The following is a 24,273-nucleotide window of genomic DNA, read 5'->3' as shown; positions in this document are numbered from 1 at the left end:
GGGAGACACAGAATCTGAAGCAGGCTCCGGGCTCTGAGCTGTCAGCACGGAGCCCGATGCAGGGCTCGAACTCACAGACTGTGAGATCATGACCTGAGCTGAAGTCAAAAGCTTAACCGATTGAGCCACCCAGGCGCCCCTAATGCATTTGTAATTTTAAATGTGAAAAAAAACTATTGTAGTAGTGGCTACTTCCTTATTCTACCGCCTCTTCCACACATTGTATCTTGTCTTACCTGAATTATATTATACAGCAGTGGTCAGCACACAAACTTAGAGAGTCCCAGGAGATTTGGGGTGTCAGTTTTGAGCACTTCTCCACAGTAACAAATATTTGACTTTACAGACTAAATTCAAGTATGGTTCTGATAGCTTCCACTTACTGAGTGCTGTGTGCTGGACATATCTTTGAATTCCCCAATAACCCAGTGAGGTTCTGAGACTATCTTGCAGCTTTCCCATTTCGGTATTAGCACTTTTTTTTTTTTGTACAAATCTTTGTAGCATCCTGATAATTATTTTGATGGAATTTGTTCCACATTGATTTTCTCATTGGTCAGGCATTAATTAAATTGTTAAATAAAACAAACACATGATGTTTAATAGTGAAATTTCTAATATTTTTTTCCCTTAGGAGAAGAAACCAATGCATCAGATCAACAAAATGAACCCCAGTTAGGTCTGAAAGACCAGCAGGTTCTAGATGTAAAGAGCTATGCACGTCTGTTTTCAAAGAGCATTGAGACTTTGAGAGTTAATTTAGCAGAAAAGGGGGATGGAGCTGAGCTCATATGGGACAAGGTTAGTTTTGAAAATACGTGGCAATTCTGTATCACATGCTTATTTTAGTTCTTGAACTGTAACCAGAAACTAGTAAGTTTTTGGATATCATTTATCCCACCAGAATTTGAGAACATAATACTGATATTGATTGGATGTTTTCATCTCTAATTACTACACTGAATTATGAATTTTCTGTATGTGAATTCAAGTAATATCATAAAACTTGATTCTGATAATGGGTTTGTGGTTTATAATTATGTTGACTGGAGAAATTATGTGAATTGACTGGAGTAAAATGTTTCACTGGCTTAAAAAATTTCTTTTGTAAGTGCAGATATGTTAATAGAAGTCATAAAATTCTTTTGGAGACAATAGCTCATGGGCCTGATTTAACTTTGAAAGTAATAAAATAGCCTTTCTGTTGAAATAGTTAAAGGTCTGAGACCTCTAAATACAGATTCTTACAAGTTAAAATAATATTTAATAGCAGTTTGTGGTTAGATGTCATATTTTGAAATTTGATGAATTTATTTTAATTGTTAATCAGTGTTTTCTATGTCTACCAGTGATTTATCTGTGATACTGGTAATACGTTTCTATGATGGTAGAGATTTGCCCTGAGTTGTAAAGTAAGGGGAAAAGTTTGGTCAGTTTTACTAAGCTGATAATTCTGTGCAAAGTTTGAAACTTTGGTTGAATTAGACATGTAAACTGAAGCTAGTAAGTTTATGTTTTTGGGATTCTTGAAAACATTCTTTTGGGTTTATGTCATATAAAGATTAACTATTAAATATATATTTGCATTATTACTGTTAGAGTGATTTGGGTAGTTTTCATCTGTACACAGGGCTAGATAATGAAACCATGAAACTGGTAGTTGTTACCCTCTGATTAAAATCTACATCTAATGGGTATGATGAACCAATTGCCTAGGGAAGTAGCTCTACACTGTTGGGTACTGTTAAATATTCACACTTAATCCTCATCACAACCTTCTGAAATATTTCTATAATATTCCCTAATAGTTAAGGAATTTCATTTGCCTGAGGTTAGCCAGCCAGCCAGTGAGTATGTAGAGAACTCACATCCTCTCAGTGCTTTGTCTCAGTGCTTTCTCTTCTCCACTTTAGTGCTTTTGAATTATAGGCTAGGATAGTATGTTCTCAGTGAAGCAGAAAACTTTGCTGAAATCTTAAGAGACCAAGATACAATCTCAGAAAGAAGATAAACTGTCAAAGGGAAACTTTTGTTGTATTGCCATATGTGAAAAGAAACAGAAACCGCAAATACAGGAGACTGGTATTTTATGAAGGGAATTTGGAGAGGGAAAACCAAAAGGTGTAGTCCAGATGTTTGAGTTTTTAGTGAAATTGTTTTCTGTAAAAAACCTTTATCTCTTTGCCTGGAGTCTGTATTGTCAGACAACTTCCATTACTGACTGACGCACCTGGGAAAGTGTTGCCATCGTCAGTGAGTGGAATTGGTGTTCTGCTCTATACACTTAGTGTCCACTTCACTCCTTTAAGTGGGACTGAGTTCCTAGAGGCCTGGTGGGTCTTGGCATTCTTTTCTTTCTTTCTTTCTTTCTTTTTTTTTTTTTTTTTTTTTACATTTATTTATTTTTGAGAGAGAGAGAGCATGGGTGGAGGAGGGGCAGAGAGACAGGGAGACTCAGAATCCAAAGCAGGCTCCAGGCTCTGAGCTGTCAGCACAGAGCCCCATGCAGGGCTCGAACTCACGAACTGTGAGGTAATGAGCTGAAGTTGGACGCTTAACCGACTGAGCCACCCAGGCGCCCTTTGGCATTCTTTTCTTTTTAAATGTTTATTTTATTGAGAGAGAAAGAGAGCCAGGGAGCAGTCGTAGGGACAGAGAATCCCAAGCAGGCTCTGCACTAATTGTGAGCCTATTATTGATCCCGTGAACTGGGAGATCATGACCTGAGCCAAAATCAAGACTTGGACTCTTAGCCCACTGAGCTACCCAGGCTTCCCTTGGCAGTCTTGTCAGGCTACATCCCTGGATCCAAGGAGTCGATAATGAGACCCTGCCCCCAATTCATCCATTCTCCATGCTACTATAAGGCTTTATGGGACTGGCCTCTCCTGCAAGGCCATCTCTTGTTCTAGTTGACTATGGTTGTTACACACATGGGAGAGTACTATTTTGAAGGTGATACTAAATTAGTAAATCTGTGGGAAGGCTTGTTAAATTGTTTAAATTATTGGCAGGATGATCCGTCTGCAATGGATTTTGTCACCTCTGCTGCAAACCTCAGGATGCATATTTTCAGTATGAATATGAAGAGCAGATTTGATATAAAATGTAAGTTGTTTTGTAGTTCAATTGTATCACTTAAAATTCTAAGTTATTCTTTTCTAACAGTTAAACATACTCATCTTTGTTTTTCAGCAATGGCAGGGAACATTATTCCTGCTATCGCTACTACTAATGCAGTGATTGCTGGGTTAATAGTGTTGGAAGGATTGAAGATTTTATCAGGAAAAATAGACCAGTGTAGAACAGTGAGTATTTCTTTCTTTCTTTCCCTTCCTTCCTTCCTTCCTTCCTTCCTTCCTTCCTTTCCTTCCTTTCTTTCTCTCTTTCTTTCTCTTTCTTTCTCTCTTTCTTTGTTTCTTTCACAAGTAATCTCTGCATCCAATGTGGGGCGTGACCTCCCAACTCCGAGATCCAAAGTCTCAAGCTCTACCAACTTAGCCAGCCAGGCACCCCTGTCCACCCTCTTTTTTTTTTTTTTTTTTTTTAATATTTATTTATTTTTGAGACAGAGACAGAGCATGAACAGGGGAGGAGCAGAGAGAGAGAGGGACACACAGAATCTGAAGCAGGCTCCAGGCTCTGAGCTGTCAGCACAGAGCCCGACGCGGGGCTTGAACTCACGGACCATGAGATCGTGACCTGAGCCGAAGTCGGACGCTTAACCGACTGAGCCACCCAGGCGCCCCAAGTCCACCCTCTTTTTAATAGTAGTCTATATTTTAGGGGAAAAAAAGTAACTCTAAAAAGCACATTAAACAGAGCACCTAAAAAATTAAAACAATAAAATTGATTAAAGCAGTGGAAAAAACATTGTTCCAGTAGTAACCTTATGAGCTCGTTTTTAAGCTTCCTGGAAGTTACAGTAAAAAGGAAAATATAGTTGCTTCTCTTATTTTATAAGCTAGTTTGCTTCTAACAGTTTCCAGAGTTTTACTGAATTCTTAGACTCATTGTATGGTTCCTTATAAAGTTTTTTCAATTTTAAGAGTTCTGTATGGTTTTTCAATTTTGTTTTGTCATTTTCTAGTTCTCTCCTTCATTCATGTTTTTGTTTTCTTCATGTTTTTCAATCTCCTTTTCTGTTTTAAACCTATTTTATGTTCTTTGATAATGTCTAAAGTTTTTATGGATGTATGTACTGTCCTTTCTGCTAGATATCATAGTATTTTTTTGGCCTGTATGGTATATGATTTGTGGGGTTTTTTGGATTTTTTTTAATCAACTTAGTGTTAGTTAAAACTGTCTGACAATTCTTAAGGACTTATTGAAGGTGTACTTCAAAGAGGATTTGTGTTTGTTTATATCTGGGTGCCTGGCATCCTACCAATCCAGTACTACTTTAAAATTTTTGGCTTTAGTTTTTCAGCTCCTCTAATCCAAGTTGCAAGTCTGTATGAGCCCTGTCCTACTGTAATGAAACATGAAGGAAGATATTTCCCTGCTCCCCTAAGCACCAAGGTCACAATCATCTGTCTTGCTGTTTTTGTGGGAAAGATCTTTTCCTCCTCTTCCAGGTCCTTGCTTTATGGGAGTTTCTGTTAGAGAGTTCTACATGCATGAGGGATGGACTAGATTTATCTTTTAATTTTTTCTTTTTTTTAAAGTTTATTTATTTTTGCAGATAGAGACACAAAGCATGAGTGGGGGAGGGGCAGAGAGAGAGGGAGACACAGAATCTGAAACAGGCTCTAGGCTCTGAGCTGTCAGCACAGAACCCGACGCGGGGCTCAAACTCAAGGACAGCAAGATCATGACCTGAGCCGAAGTCGGACACTCAACCGACTGAGCTACCCAGGCGCTCCTAGATTTATCTTTTAAAACCAAAGCCACTTGGACATTCTCTTTGGATTCCTGCTTTCACTTTGAGTTTGCCTGAAGATGATTTGCATTCTTAACAACTTAGCAATTTAAAAAACTTCCTGAAAATACTTCTAGCCAATATTTTTGCTCATTTATGTTCTTCTTTTTACTATAATGTTGACATGAAAAGATCAATTTATTTTTAGGAATTTTGAAATCCATAAATGCATACATATTTTTTAATGTTTATTTTGGGAGAGAGAGAGTGTAAGCAGGGGACAGGCAGAGAGAGAGGGAAAGAGAGAATCTCAAGCAGACTCCGTGCTGTTCGTGCGGAGCCAGATGTGGGGCTCGAACTCACAGACTGAGAGATCATGAACTTAGCCGAAATCAAGTTGGATGTCCCAGTTTTTAGGAATTTCTGAAAAACTGCCTACTCTGCAGTGGTACTCATACTTTTCAGTGCTATTATTGATTTACTCTTAAAATATTTTTTATTGTTTCCATGTAGTTTCGGGGTGAATGGGTGTAGAATCATTGCCAGTCTGCTACCTTGATTTGGTTTAATTCTTTTTCTTAACTGTCAAAATTTTAATTTCTAAGGACTAGATTTTTTTTTTTTTTTTTTTTACATTTTATTTATTTTTGAGAGACCGAGCACAAGTTGGGGGAGAGGCAGAGAGAGAGAGGGAGACACAGAGTCTGAAGCAGGCTCCAGGCTTCCAGCTGTCAGCACAGAGCCCGACACAGGGCTCAAACCCACAAACTGTGAGATCATGACCTGAGCCAGAGTCAGATGCATAACCGACTGAGCCACCCAGGCGCCCCTAAGAACTTCATTTTTGATTTCCACCTTCTAGCAGCCTGAGTTTGTCCTGTGGCTACAGTATGCATCCCTTTGAGCTCACAAACAATACTAATTGTTGAATTTATTTAAAATGTGTACTCTTTCCTATAACATCCTTCTCATTTCTTTTTACTCAGCTTTTTCCCTCTTGGGTTAATGATGTTTATGTCTGGATTTTTTGGTTCACATTTATAAGTGAATTTTAAGATGAATTAATAGTGTTAGCCTGGGCATCAACAGGGTTAGCAGTTGCTTCCGTTACTGTCGATTTCCCTTCATACAGTTATCTTCCTAGTGAAGCTTAGATCAAACAAATCTGTTTTCCCCATTGAACCCTGCCTCTGACCTTGCCAATACAATACTAACTTCTAGCAATACTGTTGCTACAGGAGCCCTCCTCCCAGCACTTGATTGCCTCTCCCAGGATTTGGTTTTTCTTCTTTTTTTTAAAAAGTAATCTCTACACCCATCATGGGGCTTGAACTCACAACCCCAAGATCAAGAGTCACATGCTTTTTTTTTTTTTTTTTTTTTTTTTTTAACATTTATTATTGAGAGATAAGAGAGCATGAGCATGGGAGGGGCAGAGAGAGGGGGAGACACAGAATCCGAAGCAGGCTCCAGGCTCTGAGCTGTCAGCACAGCCCAACTGGGGCTCAAACTCAAACCATGAGATCATGACCTGAGCCAAAGTCAGACACTTAACTGACTGAGCCACCCAGGCACCCCATGAGTCGCATATTCTTCCAACTGAGCCAGCTGGGCACCCCAGGATTTACTTTAAGCTTGGGGAATCTGAGGTTCCACTTTGGTGGCCACACTTAACATGGTCATCACAAAGTGAGAAATTTGTGTATTTACTTCTAGTGTTCTTTTGACCTTTGTTTGTATTGATCTTGCTAGTGTTTGATGAACTTTGTAGTAAAGTAATAATGACGTTAAGTTTGGGACCTTCTTTTGTTTTTTTAAGATAGAGAAAGAGAGCGTGCTTGTGTGCATGAGCAGGGGAAGGGGAGAGAGCATCTCAAGTAGGCTCCACACTGTCAGCACAGAGCCCAAGCAGAACTGGATTCCAGGAACCAGGAGATCATGAGCTGAGGTCAAGAGTCAGATACTTAACCAACTGAGACACCTAGGCGTCCCTTAGTTGGGACCTTTTTAAATTTCAGTGCAAGTTTTTTATCCATTGCAATTTTTAAATTTTTCATTGGCTTTTTATTTTTTGTTTGTATGCTTGGGAAATCGTAAATAGGTGCTAATATTGCCTGAAGTACATCACTTTTTCTCTTCTTTATATAAATGTTAATATTGTAGTCATCAAAGACAACTTGAAAAGAAAAATGGCACATTGGTTCCATGCATCTGTGAAAGTGTTACCATTATTCGGAGAAATTAGCATATTGGTATTTATTATTGGGAGGTTGGCTTAAAATTGATAAGAATAACCACTAGGAAGATACCCCAAAATTGATTTAATGATATCAGAGATGAATACAGCTAGGCCCTTAATTCGCTAAGTTAGTTTGCAGAATAGTTTATAGAGTCTTCAAGATTTCTTTTCAGTAAACACAGCCTTTCACATGGTCACTAACTGTTAAAGAAAGTTGAAAGAAAATCAGGCTCTTAAAAAGGCCATGATTTTCCTTATGTTTTCTGCCATCTAGAAGGGAAGATTTAAGTCATTTTTAAAGTTTATTTGAGAGAGAGCATGCGGAGCGGGTGGGGGGGAGGGAGGGAGGGAGAGAGAGAGAAAGAGGGAGAATGAGAATGAATGAATCACTCCCAAGCAGACTCTCCTGTCAGTGCAGAGCCCAATGCGGAGCTCGAACTCAGAAACCATGAGATCGTGACCTGAGCCGAGATCAAGAGTCAGATGCTTAAGGGAGCCACCCAAGCGCCCCTATTTAAGTCATTTTTTATTGACCGTGCAGTAAAGAAGACCGTAGGCTTCAAATTATATGGTATATAAAAGCATAAGATTTCTGGTTTCTGCCTGTATTTTCTCTCCAAAGATTTTTTTGAACAAACAACCAAACCCAAGAAAGAAGCTTCTTGTGCCTTGTGCACTGGATCCTCCTAACCCTAACTGTTATGTATGTGCCAGCAAACCAGAGGTGACTGTTCGGCTGAATGTACACAAAGTGACTGTTCTCACATTACAGGATAAGGTAAGTGTACAGGCTGGTAATCTTCCACAAGGTTCGTTTTCCTTTCCTAAAAAAAAAAAGAAAACGTAGGCTCCCTTTTGCGGTATAGTTTAACATGATAACAAACTAAACCACATAATTACTCTGAAAGGCTCTGACTGCTAAAGTGCATTGCTCTGATATTCTAGGTTGCTTTAGTGTCTGGGTTCCTACTACGTTTTTGGTCTGTGGTTCCAGAATATGTGCCTCACATCCCAGAAAGGAATAGATGAATTTGGATGGAATATGCACCACAGGTTGTACAGAGGTGACACAGTTTCTTGGCAAGCAAGAGACAGTTACCAGATAGTGTGTAAATTGTGTTTTCTGACAGACGGTATCCTTAAATGGTCTAGTGAGGGTCCTGATTTTGGTGTGTTAAGTTGGCATCTTAGGAAATGCAGCATTTGTGCATCTGGATATACCAGTGGCGCTGTGGAGTGAGGGAAATGGAAGTTTAGTGTGTGGTCTGGTCCTTAGGTTCTTCCTAAATTGGTTAGGTTAGTTTCTCTGTGTTTGGGAAGATTTCTAAAATGGCCTGAATGGATGCTACTTCCTACTTTGGGGATCACTTCAGATTGCTTTCTGATAACGTTCATCATCATGTTTCATATTTACCCAACATAGGGGGCATAGACCCTTGCGGCCCAGGCTGCTTGAGAGGGAATAGCCTTTCTCCCAGAATTGATTATATAGGGCAGATTGATTTGAGCTTACGTTTTGATGGAGAAGCAGCAGGATTTGGTATACTGGCCAGCAGAGGCTGATTGCCCCACCTGGTTCCTTAGGAAGTAATTGTAGTTGGTATGTACTCATTCTTGAGCTTAAAGGCAAGTCCACTATTTTTAGGGTAATACGACCTTTAGAGAATTCCCCTGTTATTTTTTTAAAATGTTTATTTATTTCTTTTGAGAGAGCATGAGTGAGTTGGGGAGGGAGAGAGAGAATTCCAAGCAGACTCCACACTGTCAGTGAACAGTGAGATCATGACCTGAGCTGAAATCAGGAGTCGGACATTAACTGAGCCACCCAGGCGCCCTTCCCCTGTCATTTCTAAAAGCAGCTAGTATTTCACAGATTGTTATCACTCTTTATCCATCTTGAAATTTATTATTTTTTAAAAAAATTTTTTTTAGTGTTTATTTTTGAGAGAGAGAGAGAGAGACAGAGCATGAGTGGCGGAGGGGGCAGAGAGAGAGGGAGACACAGAATCCAAAGCAGGCTTCAGACTCTGAGCTGTCAGCACAGAGCCCCACGCAGGGCTCGAACCCACAAACTGCGAGGTCATGACCTGAGCTGAAGTTGGACGCTTAACCGACTGAGCCACCCAGGCGCCCCTATCCATCTTGAAATTTAAAGAGAGATGGCACTTGGGAAGAGGAAGACTAATCCAAGAATCCGTCTTACAAATTTTCCGTCTATAGAACATCTTCCACTACAGGATTGGTTTAGAGACTAAGATGAAATGTGTTAAATGTCTAGCTCAGTATCTAATCTGTAGGGAATACCAAGAGCCAATCAGGAGTTTGCAATCTCCCATTTGGAGGAAGTTTTATCTGAATGTTCTCAGTGGTCAAACATGGGAGTACAAGGTGGACAGCATGGGCATGGAGTAATTGGGTGAATTTCCAGTGCTTTCTGCATGTCCTGGGTGTCTTAAAGAACAACTTGCCCCCTTTCCATTTCCAATGGAACGGGAAAGTATGGGGGGAAAATGTCTGTTTTTTCTTTTTCTTTTTTTATGGTCTTTAACTACATATATTAATATGTTAAATTTTTTTGTCTTCTAGATCGTGAAAGAAAAATTTGCTATGGTAGCACCAGATGTCCAAATTGAAGATGGGAAAGGAACAATCCTAATATCTTCAGAAGAGGGAGAGACAGAAGGTATTATACGTTGCATTTATTCACTCTCCTCATTTGGGTAGAAACTGTATACATGAAGAAGTAACATGAGTCTGTCCATTGTGCATATTGCTCGGTATCACAGCTGAAAGGGGCAATGTTTGGTCACGAAAGTGCACTCCCTAGGTGGCACTGTCGTGCTGGGATCACCACAGTTCCAGGTGTGGGGACTTCCATATTGTCAGGGTGTCTCAGGGACTGTTTCTCAAGAACCCACTGCACAGTTATGTCTACAGTGACCATAATGCTCTAGTCCACTAACAAGGACTATCCTTGCCTGGATCCTTGAAGCTAAATTAGTAATGGGAACGTTGCTCTGGCCGTTAGGGTAATTTAAGGCTATTAAGGGGTTTTGTTTTGAGAGAGCGTGCACATGGGGATGGGATGGGAGGTACACAGGGAGAGGGCAAGAGAGAATCTTGAGCAGGCTCCACACCCAGCTCAGAGCCCACACAGGGCTCGATCACAACCGTGAGATCGTGACCTGAGTGGAAATCAGGAGTCAGACACTTAACTGACGGAGCCACCTAGGCACCCCAAGGCTATTAGGTGTTTTGTCAAAGAGCAGAGAAGCCTTGATAGCCTGCCATAGAGCAGAAAGTAGTACTGAAAATCATTGCCCACCTTTGGCTTTCCAGGCTTTCTAGGCTTTCCTTTTCAAAAGTTCAGGCAGGTTGTCATCCCTTTTGTTAATGCATTTGTTGTATAAAGTACAATGCATTTGGTTCTGTTTAAGCTTTCTTAGAAGTGGTTATGGTTGTGCTCCCTTCAGACTGTGCTAGTCAATCTTCGTGTACTTAGATGTTCCCACACCTCTTCAGTCACTTTGGCAGCTCATCTCTTTGGGCTGCCATTTTAGTTGATTTCTCCACATCCCCAATTTTGTCATGGTACCATTACTTTGGGCACTGTTTTCCCAAAATAGGATGTATTTATTCACACATTTGCTCATTGGTCATTTATTCAGGACACTTTGTCAGATCCTGATAGGGTTATTCAAATGTCAAGCCTTTAAATTAAAACTTAGTGTCAGGATTCCTCTTGGCTGTAGTTTCTAGTCAAGAAATTGCTTGAGATATTAGGTCATGAGTAATTCAAGACCCTGTTTTGGCTAGGTAGTCGTCTATATTAAGAATCCAGTTGAATGTTTAAGCCCCATTTTAGCTAGCTGTCTTCATATGCACATAGAAAGTTTGTCCATGACGATACACTCTCCCTTGGTTCTGGCCAGCTCTTTCAAATGCTTGGGCTTTAAAAATGGAAACTGGTCAAGAATCTCAGTGGCTTAAAACTGGTCCTTCTCAGTAGCACATGTAGCAGCATACATGTGCTACTGAGTACTAAGGGTGGGATTTATTCAAATACATTTAGGGCCCTGTGTTATAGGTACAGTCCTGTGTTTATAATTCGAGAATGAATAAGGCAGTGGTCCCTGTCTTGAAGTACTTGAAAGCCTGGAAGGAGAGGAAAGATGGTCAGCAAGTGATTTACTACAATCTAAGAAATAACTGTAGGAAGAGAGCATACAAGGTCGGAAGCCTTGTGAAGGGGAGGGGTCACAGGAGAAAGGACTCCTGGGCCAGTTCTTAAAGAAGTAAAGGCCCGCTGGCAGAGAAGGGAATGTCTACATTTGGGCAGAATCAGCAGCCGCTGTAAAACGCATGAGCTTGTGAAACAACGTAAAAGGCTTTCAGAACGTCCAGTTATTTGTTTCACTGGAAAGTAGGGTGCTGTGGGCTTGGTGGTGGTGGCACAGCTGGAGGGCTTCGTGTGGCATACATGTGACATGTATTTGTAGTCCTCCCCCAGTGACCTCCTCCCACCAGGATTTATAAGCAGGGAATGTATTAATGTATTTACCTTCTAGCATAGTCTGCAGAGGAGGAGTTAAGCATGTGAAAGAAGAAGCAGGGGGCCAGTTAGGGAGAAAAAACTGAAGGTAGTGAGGGTTGTTTACTGAGGCATAAGCAGATGACAGAGTTGAGATTTGCAGTCAGAGTTTATGGGTCGGCCAGGTGAAGAAAAGTGTCATTGTTGGGCTTGTACAGGACTGTCGCCAGGATTCTGGCTTTGGAGATGATGTTAATTGACCAGGATAGATGCATAGTAGACTATTTTTCTTTCTAACATGTTGGATCTGGGGAGTTTGTAGTTAAGTAGGGAATATGTAAAAGGGCTTGAGGATGGAAGTCTGGGTAGGAGCTACCATTCTCTAAAGGCATTCCAGATAGATTAAAAAATTAAAATAAGAAATCTGTAGGGGCGCCCTGCTGGCTCAGTCAATGTTGCATATCTCGATCTTGGGGTCATGAGTTGGAGCCCCACGTTGGATATAGAATTTACTTAAAAAAAAAAAAAAAAAACCTAAAAGAATTAGAAACTGTCAGTAGTGGAGCGCCTGGGTGGCTCAATCGGGCACATGACTCTTGATTTCAGCTCAGGTCATGATCCCAGGGTTGTGGGATCAAGCTTCGCCTTGGGCTCTACACTGTGCATGAAGCCTGCTTAAGATTCTCTCCCTCTCCGTCTCTCTGTCTCTCAGGTGTCCAACTTTGGCTCAGGTCATGATCCTGTTTACGAGTTGGAGCCCCACATTGGGTTCACTGCTGTCAGCACACAGCCTACTTGGGATCCTCTATCCCCCTTCCTCTGTGCCCCTCCCCTGCTTGAGCTCTCTCTCTCTTTCTCTCAAAAATAAAAACATTAAAAAAAAAAAAAAAGATTCTCTCTCTCTCCCTCTCCCCCCCTCCCCCTCCCTCTCCCTCTCTCCCTCTCCCTCTCTCCCTCTCCCCTCTTCTCTCCTTCTCTCCCCTACTTACTCTCCAAAAAAAGAAACCATCATTAGTTTCTGGGTTTCAAGGAGGGGATCCTTTCTAAGCATTTTCCTTACAAGCAACTAAATAATAACCAACAAAGAAAAAGATTATTAGATTATATAGAAAATTACATATATTTAATGATAACTAGAATTTAAAATACAGTTTACTTAGCATGTGCCAGGCACTGTATAGGTCAACAGGTTCTATATAGCGTGTCCCTCATGGAACAAATATTCAATAAAGTGCACTCTGTTGTGAGGAGGGGGTATAAATTGGGAGCAAAGTGAGGAAGCAGTTTTGTAAATGATACTTGAGTGCTTGTATAGGTTAAGAAAGAGGAGCATCTGAACATTCAGGGGAGAAAGGATAATTAAGGCAGAAAGACCCAACAGTAGGTAGAAGGAGGTGGTGACCTAAAAAGTTGGGTTGGAGGAATTGTTCTTCATGGGAGTATTTTAATCCGTGTATCAGGTTTATTGAGTGTTAGGGGGTGCTGTGCTAGGTACTTTGCTGCATGAAGCAGAAATGACATGTGGAAACTAAAACTATAGAGTGATTATTTTTGGGAGTCCCCACTGACTTGTCATTGAGAGATGTTGAAAATTTGTGTTGAAAAATGGAAAAATCCATTCAAATCAACAGTTTTCTCATGTTTCTGTAAAATTTGCTGAAAAGTGAAGTTGTTGTAGATAATCTCTTTGTAAGTAGAATATATGTTGAACAACTCTAAAAGTTGTCTTCAACTCCTTCAGGATTCCAGATTAATTTGGTTTGAATGGGAGAGTGTCAGAATTTCTCACAGTTTGGGTTTTTTTGCAACAGTTTTAATAGTTGAGCTTTCAACAGTTTTAATAGTTGAGTTGAATTTCTAAGTGTCTAATATTGTAGTGGACTAGTTTGCTAGGGCCACCATTCCAAAATATGCAGACAGAGTGACTTAAGTGACAGAAATTTATTTTCTCATAATTCTGGAGGCTCCAGGTCAAAAGATCAAATTATCCACAGGTTTGCTTTCTCTTGAGGTCTCTCTCCTTGATTTCTTAGAAAAATGTTGGATTATGCCCAGCCTGACAGCCTCATTATATCTTAATCACCTTTTTAAAAAAAACCACTCTCTCACATTCTGAGGTGCCTAGGGTTAGAGCTTCAACATACAAATTTGAGGGGATGACAATTGAGCTTATAGAGGGGGGATTAACCTTTTTAAAGCTAATGTGACTGCTCTGTGGAAATATAACTTTAGTATCTAAATTTCTTTCCAATTTCTTAGCTAACAATCATAAAAAGCTGTCAGAATTTGGAATTAGAAATGGGAGCCGGCTTCAAGCAGACGATTTCCTTCAGGACTATACTTTATTGATCAACATCCTTCATAGGTGGGAACTATTAATATTTTAAGTGTAAGAAATTATTTGAATATTTAAAGAGTGAAGAAAAAGATGTTTTCTTACTCTTAAGCCCTGCTGTTCACTTGAAACCACATGGTATATTTGCTTGAGTTGGCTACTCAGTTCCTTTGAGGCTTGACCTACAGAGGAATTTGGGGAATTCTGAAATAAAAGGAATAGGCAAAAAATGTTTAAGGGTAACTATCATCAGTGGTGTCTGATCAGAAAGACCTAGAAAAGGTAGAAATCCAAGCATTTGAATAGTTATAATCAGAGATGAATTCATTTTGATAGTTGAACTAAAATAAAAATTTCAACCATTTTAAAGATTCATTAGAAGAAAGGAAGAAATATTTCCCTCATAAAACACAAATTTAACTTGTGATCTTAATAATGAGATAATGAAAAGAATTACAGATGTTTGAATCACTTTTTTTTTTTAATGTTCTGCCCATTTTATAAAAAAAACTTCAAAGTGCTTGCATTACAGAGTATTTGCATGTATATAACACAGTTAAAATGCAGGTAGTCTTCCATTTTGGTATGTTTACCTGTCAAATGCACTTTTGTGCATGCCCATTGACACACCTAAATTGCACACCAACTTAGGACTTTGGGCATTATCTTACAAACATGGAGGGTTGCTGCCTGCATCTGATTGTTTTGCCAGTATTGCCATCTCTTTACAAACATACAGTTTGTGTAGTTGTTTGGAGAATATCACATTTTATATACTTGGTTTATAAAAAACATAAAATGACAGGGAAGACTGAATGTGAGTTATTAGTAAGGAGTATAAGTTTCACAAAGTTAGACAATTGAGTCAAAGAGAATTTTTGCTAGGGTGTGATCCCTAGTCTCAATTAGACACCGTTGGATGTCCGTGGTGTGCTCGTGTTCAAGTTCACAAGAAAAAAACAATGAAAGTAGATCTACAGTAAAATGGAAATATCAGATGGTGTCTAAAGAGGAGGCATAATTAGGGTTTTTTTTTTTTTATCATATTTTTTAGCTCCTTGGGAACAGAACCCTCCCCCCTTATAACATAACATGTAAGTCTTTTGTTTGACTTTCATGCATTAAACTTTCATACATGTTTTTGCAAATGTGTTACAAAATCAGGGTACTGCCAGTAAAGATGGTGGGGAGACCCAGAGTCCATGTAACCCTGTTCCTTAAACGCCAAGTTACTTTGGTCAAGATCCGGGTTGAGTGTATAGACTCTTCACCTGGTAGCTAAAGAAATAATGCCTTAAGAGCAACATTGGGCCACAAAGTTTTAGACTCCGTTTTCTGCTCTAGAAGTGGAAGTTATGTAACATTTTTAAAAAACCTTTTCCCTGATTTGAAGGGGCAATGGTATTGAACACTTGAAGTAGAGTTTTGAATTAACAACAGAAATTTGTTGTGTGCAGTGTTATTTTTAATTTTAGCTCTTTGAAAATCAGCATCTGTATATTTGGTGTGTACATAGTAAATGCACTTAGAGCTTTGAGGAACAGTGTCTCTCTGGTGTGCCTTTGTCATGGGGTCCAGTTTTATAGTGTCTGATTATTTTACAGTGAGGACCTAGGGAAGGATGTTGAATTTGAAGTTGTTGGTGATGCCCCAGAAAAAGTGGGGCCCAAACAGGCTGAAGATGCTGCCAAAAGCATAACCAATGGCAGTGACGATGGAGCTCAGCCGTCCACGTCCACTGGTGAGTCATGGCCTAGCCAGCCAGCATTTTGTTGATTAACCCACCAAGCAAGACATTATATAGAAACAAACTATGAGTATTTTACGAATTTTACCGTAAAATAGAAATCTGTAGGATTGTTAAAGGTGTAGATTGGTTTGGCATTGGTTGTTTTAATTCTTAAGGAAAATAGGAACTATTATTTTTTGTTAGTGGGCTTTTAAAACTAGAAGTGTCGAGGAGTTTACTAGTGTGTGAAGACAGTTCATTCTTAGTAGTAGTTTTGGATTTTGTATGCTTGTTTCCCCTTAAATATGGGAAGCAAATCAGTGCATCTCTGTTGAGTGAACAGATGCTCGGTAAGTATAGAATTTTAGAATTTCACAGTTTCCTGAGAACCGGTATGACTTTGGTAAAGTGCATCAGGGACTCTGTTACCCTGAGTTTTTAGTGCTAGTGCTTGGTGATTTACTGTGCTCGGATTTGGATGTTTACTACCTGCTCACATCCCGCAACCCTCCTCTCTTCATTTTTCAGTCAGGAAACTAAAGTTAACTTTTTTTTAACCCCAAGTTTTTGGTGTTCTTTGGAATATGGTTGTTCTTGGTTCTCCTGTCCTCTGAGAATTTTAAAGATGAACTTTGAGACTGACTAGAGCATGGCCCACCTGTGAGCCATGGGTTCATGACCTATTTTCCCCTCCAGAAATGGAAAAGTCTATCATTCTCCTATGAGGAAGGGACTATGGTCATTGTTAAAAAATCATAATTTGAAATATGCATTGATCGATCCATTACCATGGGGTTTGGGAGGCTTTAGCCATGAGTAAGATAGGCAGGTACTCTGCCTTTGGTTTGGCAGGGGTGGGATGGGGGGTGGTACACAAAACCAACTGTAGTGTAAGGTTAAGAGCATGCACTATAGAGCCCACTGTGTGGGTTTGAATCCTGGCCTCGACTTCTACTGTTGTGTGGCCTTGGGCAAGTCAGTCTCTGTACCTCAGTTTCCTTTTCTAGAAAACGGATAATATTATTGTCTTCTTTATAGGGTTGTTGTGATGATTAAATGAGTTGTTATATGCAAAGTGCTCAGAACAGTTCCTGGCACCTTGTAAGTGCTATGTATATGTTGTTGTTGTTGTTTTATTATTATTATTACCACCGCTACCAGTATTAGGATATGCACCCTCCCCTTTTTTGTTGGAGAGATAGAAACGAGGAGCTATAATAATTTGAGTTACATAATGCTTGTTACAGTTTTTTTGTTTAGATTAGAAAACAAAAATAGGTGCTCGTTACAGAAAACATTAAAACAGTACAGAAATGTATAATGTATAAAGTGAAGGTTCCCTAAGGGTAGCTATTCTTAAGTTTGATGTATATTGGAAATGCTAACTTTTCACTTTCATAAAATATTAGTGAATCACTAGTAACGCCCACACTTTTAACCACTTTTTCCTTTTTTTTTGAAATAAGCACAAGAGCAAGATGATGTGCTCATAGTTGATTCAGATGAAGAAGGTCCTTCAAATAATGCTGACATCAGTGAAGAAGAGAGAAGTCGCAAGAGGAAATTAGATGAGAAAGAGAATATCAGTGCAAAGAGGTCACGCACAGAACAGACAGAAGAGCTTGACGATGTCATAGCATTAGATTGAACACAAATGCCTCTAAACAGAACCCTCTTAACTGCAGTAGGTCATCTGGGCAGAACCAGGTTATTTGTTATGTCCTTTGTTCCAAAGGGAAAAAATTGACACCGTTGACCTGAAGATGATTCTGCTCCCTTTGAAAGCATTCATTTTGCTAGAACAATTAGAAACATTGCAGTATGCTGTATTGAAAGTAGGATTATAGTTTTAAAGCCCTTTGAACAAAGTGTGTGCATAACCAGTCATGAGATAAAACACCACAATGCATGTTGCCTTTTTAATGTAAATACCCTTAGGTATCATTTAACAGTTTTAAAATATTGTGGTTTAGTAAAGTTGATACCTGGTTATAAATATTATGCCTTTATTTTTGGTTAGAAGAAGAATTATTTTTAGCCTAGATCTAACCATTTTCATACTCTTAACTGACTGAAACAGATTCAAAGAAGTATCACGTGCTATGCATTGAAACTTGTTTTTAAATGTTAACTGGCACTATGTATATTAATGTAAAACAATGTTAATTTACTCAAGTTTTCAGCTTGTACTGCCTGGTATGTCTGTGTAAGAAGCCAATTTTTGTGTATTGTTACAGTTTCAGGTTATTTATATTTGGTGTTTTGTAGAACTCAAATACGACTACACTGTACTTACGGACCAAATAAATGGCATCTGCATACTTGTTATACGAGCCTGCAGAGTTCACGTTTCTGCTGCCTTATTGGGTTTATATACTACTGCAGGCGTGCAAAATTCTTCCCTTCTAAAAAACTAACTCATAATGGATGTGAAGGTTAAAAAAGACCTCCACGGTTTGCCATAGATGAGTACTTTCTAAAATAAAATTTTTAATGGCAATGTTGCTTTTTAAGTTTGGATTGTAAACAACTGGCCTTTTGTTGAGAATTCATTTAAGTGGTCTTTGCCTAGCCCCAGTAACATAGAACCTTGGCTTTGAGATTCCAGAGCAGGGGAGAGTCTTCTCCATTCTGCAGTCTTCCCTGGACTGCCCCTCCAACCCCCAATTCATCAAAGTCCCTTCCTGAGTGTACCATTTAGAGCCCAACTCCAGCATACAGATGTGGCCAGACCAGCACGAGATGGATCAGCACCTATGTCTCTGCCCAGGACCTTAGAGTACCCTGGCCCTTAGGGTTCTTCTCTCTTCACACAGATGTGCCTTGAATTTTCAGATAATAGAAACCCCCTGAAGCTGTTTTCCCCCATTCTGTACCTTGGCCATTGGTGGGTTTGACCGCAGTCAATTCAAATTTCAAGTTGATAGCTCATTGTTTTGTTCCCCTTTGTGTAATTCTTACTCTGCCATCTAGTTTATTAATTCTTACTCCTTGTTTTATATCATTTGTAAATTCAGAATGTAATCAAAGCCTTCAGAAAATCATGTTGAACAAGACTCAGCCCTCAGGAGCATGCTGCTTGATGCCCACAAGATGGACTGACTTCCAGCCTTCAGTACAGCAGTGAGCAAGCTGAATCCCCACCTACAACTAGAGGAGTCTGTGAGGTTCACTTTACCTTTAGATTTTTAGAAGATGTTCCATTTTCCTCCAGGAAAAAGAAAATCTCAAAATGACAAAACTTTGTAACAGACAATAATGAAATATTCTGGAATACCACCTCTCAGAAATGTTTCAGTTAACTGGTTGGTCACTGGTGATCATGGTCAGTTTGGAAATTCCATTCCTAAAACCTCACAGTGCCCCTTTAGACTCAACTGTCCATGTGTTTTCAGCATTTTGTATATGTATGTTCTTTTCCATTTTAATGTACATGGCAATGAGTACCAGTTTGATCTGTAGAGATACGCTTGTGTTTTGGGAGACCAGTGCATTTTGTCTCTACAACTCTGTTACTACCTTTTCCAGCAGGGTCTGTCCCTTTTCTACCTGTTTCAATAAAATCAGGGTCAGCAAGGCAGGTCCAACACAGAGGTATTGCCCAAGTAGACTAAGCAGATCCAAGCTGCCTCCACATACCTGGAGCATGGAGACACTTTAGATTTGGCCTTGTGTTCATGGTTTTCCCATGTGAGTTTGTCTTCTCAGTTGGGGAGCCGGACGCAGAGCTCGTCAAGGGTCTTTCCCCAGCAGCTCTATCCTGAAACAGTCTGACAAACCATCTTCCAGCCTTAATGGGAACGGTCTGGTGACTCAAGTTTACCTATGTAGCCTGTTGTCTCAAAGATCAATCTGCATACTTGGCATGTATGAGAGGATTCAGTGTTTTAATATAGAATAGCCTGACCCCTTCATGAAATAACCAATCAGGCGGACATCAATGGATGCCAAAACCTTTTGCAAAAGGCTGTTGAACAGAATCTTTACACAGTGCTCAAATGTTGCTATAAAGATAACTTGCAAAATGAAAAAAATCAACCTTTGATAACGGACTGATCTGTCACCGCTATGAACCTGTCTTCAAACCTAGCATCAATAATGGGACAACTTGATGTGTGCTTCGTAATGAGATGATATGAAGAATACAACAGAACGTAGGCAAAAAAACCCATGTTAACCTGAACTTAATCCACCATCTAGACCTGACTTCCAGCTGACAGGAAATAGAGGGGGTAGAGGAACAAACCAAACAACATTAGGAGACAACTACAGAATGTGGGACATTCTGGAACTCAAGTGCAAAATAAATGACTTTAACAATTCTTGTGACAATTGGAAATTTGGAAATGGAATAGTGATAATGGAATTATTTTCTTAGGTATGATAATGTACTTATGGAGGCTACTGTCCTTATTCTTGGAATATTAGGAATGAAATGAAGCTTCATAACAACTTTTAAATGGCTCAGCAAAATGTATAATAAAGATAAAATTAACATTTATTGAATCTAGGTGGAGCCTGTATACATTGTTCATTGTACTATCCAACTTTTCTCTGAAAACTTTCATAATAAAGGTGGATAGATATATATATATATATATATAGTCTGTATTTTCCTTTTGAGCCTATGTGACTTTCAAGTTTTGTAATGAATATATTCTATGATTTAAATCAAAAAGGCAATAAAGTTATTAAAAATCTAAGTTGGCATGAGAAAGTGTTGCAGTGATTCCTGGGTCCGACATTTATCAAGTCCTCTGTGTCCTTGTTGCTAGGCTGTGACTTAGGAAGAATTCTTTTTCATTTGAGTCTCCATAGAATCAAGATAGCCAAGTTGCTCCCAGTAGATTAGTGGTTCGCTTAGAAGTTGTAGAAAACATTTGGTTCATAATAGGTGTTCCTGTTCCTGAAAATTGCCCATCGGTAGCAGGCGTCTGAAGGCATCTGGAGAGGACTTGCTCTGTGGCCAAGGAACATGGGCAAACTTAAGCTTCCTACTAGCCTTTTGTAATCTATAGAAAATCGAAACTTAAAAAGTCAAAGCAGGGAAGAAAGGATGATGGCAGATATTTCTAGTCATTGTGTCTTGGGGAGGTGGTAAAGGCGTCCCAGCATCTCCATTTTGACCATTTCCAGGAGGATATATTTAGAGAAGTATTTTTATAGACGCTTTCATACTGGGAATACATTATTTGCATTCTGCACACAGAGGGAAGTTTTTTTTTTTGTCCCCTGCAACTAATTTAAAATAAATTCCAGCCAAGAGTTTTGAGAAATTTTTGAACTGCTCTCACTAAAAAAAATCAAGTTGAACTACAGGATTATGATGATGCTGTGCAGTTTGATTATATTCTGAAGATACTATGTTATTCTGATAAAATAACATTTTGGGGAGTTTTGCTAATTGTCTCTGACTCAGCTTTAAACATTTTTAATCTTGCAACAAGTGATGACTTACATAGGCAAAGGCTCAGAAAAATTTTACTAGAATGTACAAATGCTCCAGGGTCCTCAGGCTTTTACTTTAGAAATCCACCAACGGGATTGCCTGGCTGGCTCAGTCAGTAGAGTTTGCTACTCAATCTCAGGGTGGTGAGTTCAAGCCCAATATTGGGTGTAGAGCTTATTTTAAAAAATAGGGGTGCCTGGGTGGCTCAGTCAGTTGAGCATCTGACTGTTGATGTTGGCTCAGATCATGATCTCGTGGTTTGTGGGTTCAAGGCCAAAGTGGGGCTCCTCACGAGCCTGCTTGGGATGCTCACTTTCTTCCTTTCTGCCCCTGCTTGCCTGCGCACGCTGTCAGAAAAAAAAAAAAAAAAAGATCCACCAACAATTCACTTTCTCAGGTCAATCTCAGAAAAATGTAGGCATTGTGTACAGTGTCATTCACTCATTCTATAAACATGTATTGCATCCCTACTCTGTGACGTGCCACGCTGAGAAAACCTTGACAGCCTGTGTAGAAACCTTTGAAAGCAGTAAGACACTAAGGACTATTCACAGAAACTCAACTTCTTAGAGAAACTCAACTTAAGGTAGCAATAGGCGGTAGAATGGGGATCTGAGGACCCACATCTTCTGTGTTGTCCAGGTTCCCAATTGGTCCCAGCATCTGCTTCCAGCAGCACTGAGTCATGAACACCAACCTCAAGCTCAAAAATGTGATACCAAAAGCTGTTGGAATCAACACTCCCAAATGCTCCCCACGCCCTGCCCCATGGAACTGCAGACCTGCTGGGGTGTTTGTTTGCCACACACAAAGTTTGTGTATAAATGCCCTTTCCTGGGTGCAGGATAAGGTTTCAGGACAAGAAACGGAAGGTCCTTCCAAGGAAGGACCAACTGCTCCCTGATGAAGGAAGGAAGGAAGGAAGGAAGGAAGGAAGGAAGGAAGGAAGGAAGGGGAAATTATCACATCCTAACCCTAATTCTTAGATTGGGGAACCAAGCCTGTCCATGGCTTTGACTCTTCTGTGCCTCTGAAGAGGCCAAAGGGGGGATACCAGGACCAGGGGAAATTGGTGGACTCAATCTGATAGAAAAAGCTGGGCTTCAAAGGAGAGGATGGAAAAATCCCTTTGGGGACAGCTCCCAGTACATGTCCTCCCAGTAGAGAACACACACCTTGGGTCTGGTGCTGTGCATGGGAAGACTGGCCCCTAGGAGCTGAGCTGGGAGAGGTACAATTGGGCTTCAAGTGAAAGATTTCCTGCTGCTCTCCCTAGGAAGCACTATTTCATAAGTACTGCTGCAACCTGGAGGAGGGGAAAAAAGTGAATCCCAGCAACTCCTCCATGTGGAGTTTGGCTGTGTGCCGTCCCGCTTTCCTCAGGACCCAAGTCAGACAGCCACACTTGATTGGCATCTGAATGTGTCCCGAGACCGTGGGGAAAAAAAAAACAAACCTGACTTGTGTCTATAATTGGGGTCCACACACTACAGACAGATAAGGGGATCTGATGGAAGCCAGATTACAAGGAGAGACAGGAGGAGGATCTTTTTGTTGTTTTTGTTTAAGGTTTATTTATTTTTGAAAGAGAGCACAAGCAAGGGTAGGGGCAAAGAGAGAGAGAGACAGAGACAGAATCTGAATCAGGCTCCAGGGCTTGAACCCACAAACTGGGAGATCATGACCTGAGCCAAAGTCGGATGCCTAACCGACTGAGTCACCCAGGTGCCCCAAGTTGAGCGACTCCGGCTCAGTTCATGATCTCATGATCTTGTGGTTTGTGAGTTCGAGCCCACATCAGGCTTGTGGCTGTCAGTGCAAAGCAGGCTCTGGATCCTGTCTGCCTCTCTCTGCCCCTCCCCTACTTGTGCTTTCTGAAAAATAAATAAACATTAAAAAATTAAAAAAAAAACACATTTCTTGGAACATTACTGCATAGAGTGTTTTTGTTTGTGTATGACACCATTAATACCACCAAATTGCTCTTCCTGACAGGATGTGCCAACTGACACTCATACCAGTAAAATATATGCAAGTTTCACCACGTCCATTTTTAAATAGTAACGTGGTCAGTGAAATGTGATACTTCATTGCTGATTTAATTTGCTTTTCTCAGAGTGGAGATCATTTTTCATGCAATGATACCCTCCAGATATTTGCTCCCCCAAACACGTGCATCCACGTGTACCTGCCCTCAACACCGTGAGCTTGGCTGGCGGTGGGTGACCGGGTGGGTTGGATTTTTGCAAGATCTGAGAGGTGCTGGGGAAGAACTGCTGGGTAAGACACTGCTCAAACGCCAACTGAGGAGAATGGCGCTCCTCAGCAATGTTGAGGCCGGACACCCTGGTCAGTCTGCACCGACACAATTCCCCATTCAGGCTCCCTGCGCCCAGCGACACTGTGGGCACCTTCCTGAAATGCTCTGAGCAGGGAGTGCCTGCAAAAGTGAAAAGTCTTCCACCCAAGGTCGTTTTCCGTTTTCCTGAATCCACCAGGTCTTGACAGATGATGGTTTGCTTTTCTTCTCTACAAGCGGTTTGAAATATACAAGGACAAGAACTCGGTAGCTTGTGCTTTGGGGAGACAAAGCACTAGTTAGCTCTCGTTCACTGCTCCTCCCTCCCCAATGTGGTCCCTGAGGCCCCACTCCGTCCCAGTACCTGTGGCAGCGCAGGTGATTCCGGGAGCCTCCTTGGTGCCTCACCCGGGGCCCCTGAAGGCAGGTGCTGGAAAAAGGGAGTGTCCTCACAGCTCTTCGTGACTGCCTGCGGTGGCCACATCTGGGGCTCACTAGCCCACTGGCTTAGCCTGAGGCCTGCTTCCGGCCTGGCCTGGCCTTGGGGGCCTGCGACCTGTCCCCAGCCAACCCTGGCTCCCAGCACTCGGCCCCTTCCCCACTAAGTAGTCGGCGGCTCCTGAAACCGACGCGCAGCCGGTTGGCTGGCTCCGGGACCGGCTGGGTGGGGGTCGAGGGGTCACTCGAGGTCCTGGGGGCGCATCTGCACGCGACGCAGTGTTCTCCTGGGTCCTGGGGCAGGCGCAGCGCTTGGGCCCTGGGCTGAACTAGTCCGGCCCAGCGCCTGAAAGTGTGGCGGCGCTGGTTAGTGAGATGGGAGGATGTGGGAA

General features: G+C 40.8%; 1 protein-coding gene across 2 annotated transcripts in view; it reads left to right on the top strand.

Annotated features, from left to right (window-relative positions):
• The window catches only part of UBA2 (ubiquitin like modifier activating enzyme 2), a 40,177-nt gene extending 19,890 nt beyond the window's left edge, over positions 1-20,287 (top strand). Inside the window, exons 10-18 of one of the 2 annotated variants that reach the window (XM_042968747.1) lie at positions 635-801; positions 3,015-3,108; positions 3,196-3,308; positions 7,723-7,878; positions 9,687-9,783; positions 13,891-13,996; positions 15,571-15,707; positions 17,162-17,379; positions 18,713-20,287. In XM_042968747.1, the coding sequence (XP_042824681.1) occupies positions 635-801; positions 3,015-3,108; positions 3,196-3,308; positions 7,723-7,878; positions 9,687-9,783; positions 13,891-13,996; positions 15,571-15,707; positions 17,162-17,343 (1,052 nt within the window). In that variant the 3' untranslated portion in view covers positions 17,344-17,379; positions 18,713-20,287. Of the gene's footprint in view, positions 1-634; positions 802-3,014; positions 3,109-3,195; positions 3,309-7,722; positions 7,879-9,686; positions 9,784-13,890; positions 13,997-15,570; positions 15,708-17,161; positions 18,029-18,712 lie in introns of those variants that run through there. The other variant, XM_042968746.1, reaches the window with a different exon arrangement.
• The last annotated feature ends 3,986 nt before the right edge of the window (positions 20,288-24,273 follow it).

Source organism: Panthera tigris, chromosome E2 (assembly GCF_018350195.1).
Source record: "Panthera tigris isolate Pti1 chromosome E2, P.tigris_Pti1_mat1.1, whole genome shotgun sequence".
NCBI classification, from domain to species: Eukaryota; Metazoa; Chordata; class Mammalia; order Carnivora; family Felidae; genus Panthera; species Panthera tigris.
Note: the sequence above shows the minus strand (reverse complement) of the source record. Positions and strands in the feature narration are given on the sequence as shown.